Source organism: Triticum urartu, chromosome 5A, assembly GCF_056163025.1.
Source record: "Triticum urartu cultivar PI428250 chromosome 5A, HENAU_Tu73, whole genome shotgun sequence".
Taxonomy (NCBI): Eukaryota; Viridiplantae; Streptophyta; class Magnoliopsida; order Poales; family Poaceae; genus Triticum; species Triticum urartu.
This window is the reverse complement of record NC_141877.1, coordinates 36,917,680-36,925,898: the sequence shown is the minus strand read 5'-3', so window position 1 is coordinate 36,925,898 and position 8,219 is coordinate 36,917,680. Positions and strand designations below refer to the sequence as shown.

The 8,219-nt window shown below is 43.8% G+C and overlaps 1 protein-coding gene and 1 pseudogene across 1 annotated transcript; both read left to right on the top strand.

Annotated features, from left to right (window-relative positions):
- The first annotated feature begins 4,138 nt into the window (after positions 1-4,138).
- Positions 4,139-5,684, top strand: LOC147967793 (uncharacterized; annotated as a pseudogene).
- Positions 5,685-6,227: 543 nt separating this feature from the next.
- On the top strand, positions 6,228-7,280 carry LOC147967792 (uncharacterized). Its single transcript, XM_087522550.1, has one exon. It carries the CDS (start codon positions 6,228-6,230, stop codon positions 7,278-7,280), a length of 1,053 nt encoding a protein of 350 aa, XP_087378676.1.
- The last annotated feature ends 939 nt before the right edge of the window (positions 7,281-8,219 follow it).

Here is an 8,219-nt window from a genome sequence, read left to right as displayed (position 1 = left end):
CAACACTGGAGCTATTGCCCTTGCCAAGGAGCCCAGGTTTCACAGGAAGACCAGGCATATCAAGCGTCGCTTCAACTTCATTCGTGAAAGTGTTCAAAATGGAGACATAGATATTTGTAAAGTACATACGGACCTGAATGTGGCAGATCCGTTGACTAAACCTCTCCCTAGAGCAAAACATGATCAACACCAGAACTATATGGGTGTTCGATTCATCACAATGTAACTAGATTATTGACTCTAGTGCAAGTGGGAGACTGTTGGAAATATGCCCTAGAGGCGATAATAAAATGGTTATTATTATATTTCCTTGTTCATGATAATCGTCTATTGTTCATGCTATAATTGTGTTATCCGGAAATCATAATACATGTGTGAATACATAGACCACAACACGTCCCTAGTGAGCCTCTAGTTGACTAGCTCGTTGATCAAAAGATAGTCATGGTTTCCTGACTATGGACATTGGATGTCATTGATAACGGGATCACATCATTAGGAGAATGATGTGATGGACAAGACCCAATCCTAAGCATAGCTTAAAGATCCTATAGTTCGTTTGCTAGAGCTTTTCCAAATGTCAAGTATCATTTCCTTAGACCATGAGATTGTGCAACTCTTGGATACCGTAGGAGTGCTTTGGGTGTGCCAAACGTCACAACGTAACTGGGTGACTATAAAGGTACACTACGGGTATCTCCGAAAGTGTCTGTTGGGTTGGCACGAATCGAGACTGGGATTTGTCACTTCGTATGACGGAGAGGTATCTCTGGGCCCACTCGGTAATGCATCATCATAATGAGCTCAATGTGACCAAGTGGTTGATCACGGGATCATGCATTACGGTACGAGTAAAGTGACTTGCCGGTAACGAGATTGAACGAGGTATTGGGATACCGACGATCGAGTCTCAGGCAAGTAACGTACCGATTGACAAAGGGAATTGTATACGGGATTGATTGAATCCTCGGCATCATGGTTCATCTGATGAGATCATCGAGGAGCATGTGAGAGCCAACATGGGTATCCAGATCCCGCTGTTGGTTATTGACTGGAGAGTCATCTCGGTCATGTCTGCGTGTCTCCCGAACCCGTAGGGTCTACACACTTAAGGTTCGGTGACACTAGGGTTGTAGAGATATTAGTATGCGGTAACCCGAAAGTTGTTGGAGTCCCGGATGAGATCCCGGACGTCACGAGGAGTTCCGGAATGGTTCAGAGGTGAAGATTTATATATAGGAAGTCAAGTTTCGGCCATCGGGAAAGTTTCGGGGGTAATCGGTATTGTACCGGGACCACCGAAAGGGTCCCGGGGGTCCACCGGGTGGGGCCAACTATCCCGTAGGGCCCCATGGGCTGAAGTGGGAGGGGAACCAGCCCCTAGCCGGCTGGTGTGCCCCCCTTGGGCCACCCCCTGCGCCTAGGGTTGGAAACCCTAGGGGTGGGGGGCGCCCCACTTGGCTTGGGGGGCACTCCACCCCCCTGGCCGCCGCCCCCTTGGAGATCCCATCTCCTAGGGCCGGCGCCCCCCTAGGGGTCCTATATATAGTGGGGGGAGGGAGGACAGCCGCACCCTAGCCCCTGGCGCCTCCCTCTCTCTCCCGTGACACCTCTCCCTCTCGCTAAGCTTGGCGAAGCCCTACCGAGATCGCCGCTGCTTCCACCACCACGCCGTTGTGCTGCTGGATCTCCATCAACCTCTCCTTCCCCCTTGCTGGATCAAGTTGTAGGAGACGTCTTCCCAACCGTACGTGTGTTGAACGCGGAGGTGTCGTCCGTTCGGCGCTAGGTCATCGGTGATTTGGATCACGACGAGTACGACTCCATCAACCCCGTTCTCTTGAACGCTTCCGCTCGCGATCTACAAGGGTATGTAGATGCACTCCCCTCTCCCTCGTTGCTAGATGACTCCATAGATTGATCTTGGTGATGCGTAGAAAATTTGAAAATTCTGCTACGTTCCCCAACAATATCCGCCCTATATTTGGGTTGGATATGAGGGGCGCCGGATGGCATGGGCATTTGAGGAAGGTTTAAGGCGCCCGTCTGGGTTGTTTTTTCACGACCGGACAGTGATTGGCTCGTCCGTCCTGGAGTTTGGGGACAGTTTGGGGTGCCTGGCTGTAGATACCCTAATACAGTCCACTATGGCACCAAATCAAACAGGACAGGTTACTCTTCATACAAAAATTCTCACCTTAGTCGGCATAGGGGAGTTCCAGATTAGCTTTCCACATCTTTCTTGAGTAATCTCCGGCCACACTTGTCCCATGTTTTGCACTTTCTTCATTCTAGAGGCTGTAAGCAAATGTGTAGGTAATCATCATGGTAGAAAAGCCATTTTCTTTCATAATGCCAGGCAGGAAAAAAACCCTTTTGAATCACCAGGCGCACTCATGTTAAGACTGCTCACTTGATCTTGTAGCAAATGGGAACGGCTGATTAATGCCAATGATTCGGAAATTGGAACTTTTTGTGTTCTTTTTTAGCTTGGTCCGCCCAACAATTTTTTTATAGCTCTACCATTGCAGTCCTGCATTAGATGTTTGAACGAAATGAAAGTTTTTCGTGATGGAAAACAAGTAAATTTAATTTGCATATCCATGTGTATCTCTAGGAATTTTCAAGTCATAATGCATAATTTTAAAAATTTACACTCCCTTTGGGTCCAAGCTAAGGCCTTGAATTTGACATAATGCTACAGTTCTGTGATGCAACTAAACGACTTATATTCATGATTTTCGAGTAAAGTGTTTCACAACTTATTTATGATATTTGGTTTTCCAGTTTCATGCCACATATGCATCACCCAAATGAACTAAGAACAAATATTTATTAATTTTTAATTTGTAGCTTCAAAATGTGCCTCGACATATCAAAAATGTTTGGCGTAGTTAAACTGGGCTACTAGGCATAACCTTTTCATGCTTCCAAAAGAGGCATGTAACTGCGGGAAGAAGATAATAACTGCACTTTTTATATGAATTTATTAATTATTTTCTCAATTATTATTTTCTGTTATGATGTGAACTTCCTGATTACTTACTCCATTTATTTTTCTTTATTAGTTTACAGGAGATCTCCGAATTTCTTATGATGATATATTAGTGAATAAAAATTAATTTGTAGGAAAGATACATCATTAAGGAAAAAAAGAGTTAGTTTTTATATTAGTAAATCCATCTTCTCATAATACAATAGTTGTGAAGCTCGTTTTGATTTGTAATGCTCAACATTTTTCTGATGTTGCATCAATATTTTTATACTAAACTTTTATATTTTCTAAAATTATTTTTATCATGATTTATATGCCTATGTGTTATAATTTACCATATAATAATATAATCAAATATTAAATATAGTGATTTTTATATGGTTGTAATGTAATTACTGGAATACTAAATTTTAACCTATTTGTTATAACAACAATTTTGAATCATTTTCATAATTACATAAGTTATATAGTGTATACATGTGTGTGTGTTCATTTATATTTTAAAAACATTAATCATGTTGGATACCTCTAAAACTTAGGTCTGTTAATATCTTAATAGTGATTTTCTTGTGTATTTTTAGGCACATATAATTATAGAAACTAGTACATTACAAATCAAATCATGGGGAAATGTTTATTGCAATGTGGGTTCAATAATAACGTGATAACATGTGCATGGTCCGTATTAGATATCACCATTTATATTAATCACTGATGAACATGAAAATGCTTGCAAGTGTACTTCTCATAAACAAGATTTGATGGTTTGATATGCTCATCTGGAACAATATTGGTTTCATCCGGTGTATACAAGAGCTCCTGCTAGTTTCTAGGATAAAACATTGTTCACAAAATTATATATAAAATCTATTTAGTAGGATCTAGTACAACATGTATGATATTTATCGGTGGGAGACAGGCAATACACGATATTGGTCTGTGCTATAGACTTCTCTGCTAACTAAGATTTTTTTCACATATTTAATAATCTTTTGGACATAATGTATAATAGTACTTGGATTACCATTGTAACATAGTATTTGAGGCTCTCCTCTTCTCGATCACGGAGCAGTGGCCCTGCCCACTATATACCAGCATGGTAAAAAGAAAACCCTCTAGATACTCATTAGTAAACTTTTCTCTTTTACTTAGGTAACATGTGTTTTTTTGCGAGAAAACTTCCTATCTATTCATCAACTGTCAAGTTAGTACAAAGAACACAAGAAGTAAAAAATTACATCCATGTTAAGAATAAAGCAAAGTCATTAGCACTAAGAGGCGTCGCGTGTGTCCAAAGCGCCGTATGGACGCGAACGTCCGTACGGGCGTCTTCTCGCGCCACGGGCGCCCGTTGTAAACGGACGCCTCTCCGGAGGCGCCCCAAATCCTTGTATAAATAGGGCTTTGCCCAGAATCAATAGAACACAAGTTTTCCATCAAATCTTTATACGTTATCAGCCACGCTAGCCTCGACCAACAGAGCACGAACAAAAAGAGACGAGAAGGTAAGATGGCAGGGATGAACCTGCATAGAATCGCCTCTGCCCTTGTTTGATTCATTGGATGGGAGATCCGTCGATCTGCCAGACGCCACAGTGCTGGTGCTCCTCGCCATTGGGGCCCAGGCAATGGCCGCCGTGGTCGTCGTGGTCGTCAGGATCACCCTGGCCCCGCCGCCGCAGAGCAGGCAGGACCAAGCAACCCATCTGCCGTCGTCCACCACGCCTACCAAGCACCCCCGATGCCGGCCTTCGTCGCTCCGCTAATGGACTGGGCTCCCGCCGAGGCAGCAGCCTCGTTCCTGGGCAAGGAGGAGTTCTTCGACGCCGCCCAGGCCCCGCCACCGCAGGGGGTCTTCTTCGGCAATGGCATGAATGCAGGCATGGCCTTCTGTCCGGTGCACGGATATGGCCCTTGCACTGCCCGCGATTTCTGCCCCGTGCACGGGTACGGGTCGTGCCCTCCACCGCCGGCCACTCCACCACCGAAACCGGAGGTCATCGATGAGCCGCTCGCCTACCCGGACCTCCCAACGTCGACGCCCGCTGACGAAGACGAGGAGCACTTCGCCCCTCCAGGATATGGCCTTGTGCCCGCCATGATGGAGTGGGAGGTGACGCCGAACGAAGAGGAGGAGCAGTAGCTCAACTCCGTTGTGAAGCCGGAGGCAACCACGCCGGCGGAGATCGACGAACCCGGCGCCCCCATCCCCGACCTCAACACTGCCACCGGCGTGAAGATCGAGGAAGCGGCGTCGTCTTCCAAGGCCCCAGCATCTCCGCCGCCTCCGCCCCCGGCAAGCCCGCGAACGCCTCCACCGGCGGCTCGTCGGATCCTTCGTCGTTTCGCGGCGGCGCTGGAGCAGCACCGCCCCGGCCTCCGCTCCGGCTCCTGGGCCCCTGCAGGCCTCCACCTCCCCGGCTACGCTGCGGGGGGGGGGGGCGTCCTCCTCCTGAAGATCGCCGGCGCTGGGCGCCATCGGCGGCAGCCGGCGGGATCCCGTGGAGGTGGCGGTGGAATGGGGGGAATTGACCCCAACCGGCCCACCTCCCGTCCCCCTTATCCGCTCGATGTCTCCATCAGTGGCGCCGCCATGGGCCTGGGCCGAAAGGCCTCGTGGGCTGTGGCCCATGTTGCAACGACCAGAAAAAAAAACCAACGGGTTATAGGCTAGATTGCAGAAAAATCCTTATATTATGGGGATTTCGTGCATTAGTCCAACTACTAGTACTAATTTAGTGTTTGTCATGTTTTAGCCCCGTAAATTTGGGAATTCGCAGATAGGTTCAACTACTAGTGCTGTAATTAAGTACTTGTCATGTTTTAGACCTTGTATCTCGATGTGATTATATATTGTACTCAATTAAATTGTGTATTGATGTTTAGACCATATTATTTCTATAAATCATTATATGTTCAATGTGTTTGCAATTTGCAATCCCTATAACATGTACAAATGGTACAATAATATTATTTTGCAATTGAAAATCATTTATTCTTGCAACTGAAATATTAATTCGCCATCAATTAAGTCCAAAAATGCCTATGTAGCACAAAAATAGACTTAATTCGAATAGAATTAATATGCAAATATTTATATAATCTAAACAAAGTTCAAGTCTTTACTTGAATTCACAACAGTTGCAAAATTTATTACAACATGACCATGATGATTTTAATTTACATACAAGTAAATTGATCGATTATCTGGTTCTCAATCTTGTAGGACAAAATGACCGTCAAAGAATTTGAAGAGCTTGCGCTCGACGGACACAACTATCCTACATGGGCTATGGATGTTAAAATCAATCTTTCATCCCGTGGAATTGCAGCTGCACTCATACCTCCTGCAGACCCTCCCCAAGAGGGAATTGCACAATTAACCGAACAACAACAATATGCTGCTTTATACATAATAAGGCACCATATCCATCCAGATATGAAATTTGAATATTTGATGGAGGAATCTCCAAGCAATATGTGGCAATCACTTAAGACTAGATATGAACAGCAAAAGGCAGTTATACTTCCTGAGGCTAGTCATGAGTGGACCCATTTAAGACTCCAAGATTTCAAATCGATCGGAGCTTATAATCATGAGGTTCATAAAATTTGTTCAAAGTTGCAGTTTTGCGAGAAGGAGCCTACAGAAGCAGATAAGATAGAAAAGACTCTATCCACTATGCTCCCAGCTGACAGGATCCTACAGCAACAATATCGTGCCCGCAATTATACAGTTTACTCTGAACTTATACATGTGCTCCTCCAGGCTGAGAAACACGATGAACTTCTGCTAAAGAATAGTAATCAACGCCCAGTTGGGGCCACTCCTCTGCCTGAAGTACATGCAAATTTTCAGAAAAATACCAAGTTCAATGGTTCTTTCAAAGGCCAAAACAAGAACTTCAAGGGTAAGAGCAACCACAACAAGAAAAACAAGCCACAAAATTCAGACAAGGGGAAGGGCATAACAAAGAATAAGTTTGATAAAACTAAACTTTGCCAAAAATGTGGATGCTACAAGCATGTCACCAAAAAATGCCGCACCCCAAGACATTTGGTAAACCTCTACCTGCAATCCATGGGACGTAACAGACCTGCCCAAGGAGCAAGATATGAAGCTCACTTCAATCTTCAACCTGATAACAACAAGGAAGCTGGTTGTTCACAGGATGTTCGAGGAGCACCAAGTAACAACAAGGAATTCCATATATCGCAGGACTCCATGGACACGGAGAATATGATGACCGAATACGCCGCCGACATGTTCAGGGACTTTGACTAGTCAATTGACTCCATTTAGATATTTTATTTGTTTACATCCATCAGATGGTTGTAATAAAAACATACTATTATTGTTATTGTCATCATTCTATATTGTAAAAACACAATATATATTGTATCGGCACTTTGATATCAATAAAATTTGTATGTATTCTATATATCCAATAAAGTGTTTTTCATTAAACCGAAAAATCCACATTTTTAATATATAGATTTCTACGGGAGTCAATCCAATGGAGGAAATGTGCCTTGTGGACAGTGGCACCACAAACTCTATACTTAGGGAAATAAAGTATTTCCAAACTCTTACAAAATTGAATGGAGATATTCTAACAATCGCTGGACGCGATGCGGTAATTGTTGGCAAAGGACGTGCCATATTTACCCTCCCTATGGGTACACAAATTGTAATTGAGGATGCTTTATTGTATCCCGATTCAACTCGTACCCTCATAGGTTATAGAGATATCCGCAAAAATGGTTTCCACATTGGAACTTATGAAGATAACAAAGAGGAATATCTCCTCTTTACCAAAGACAACGGATATGGCAAACATATATTTGAGAAAATTCCCTCTTTATCATCAGGATTGTACTACACGTACATAAAACCCGTAGAGCACGTTGCGTATAAGGTAATTTTTCAGAATGTAAATGCATTCCAAACTTGGCATGATCGCCTTGGTCATCCTGGTATAGGGATAATGAGGAAAATTATCTACAATTCCAATGGTCATGACTTAAATGAAGCTAAATTCCCACAATCTTCAGATTTTATGTGCACTGCATGTGCTACTGGGAAACTCATTTTAAGACCCTCATATCTTAAAATTCAAGCAGAACCACTACAATTCCTTGAACGAATTCAAGGTGATATTTGTGGTCCGATCCAACCATTGTCTGGATCTTTTAGGTATTTCATGGTTCTAATAGATGCATC

What these genes read in the sequence shown, in the direction of transcription:
- LOC147967792 (XM_087522550.1), top strand. Translation starts at nt 6,228, where the DNA reads ATGACCGTCAAAGAATTTGAAGAGCTTGCGCTCGACGGACACAACTAT.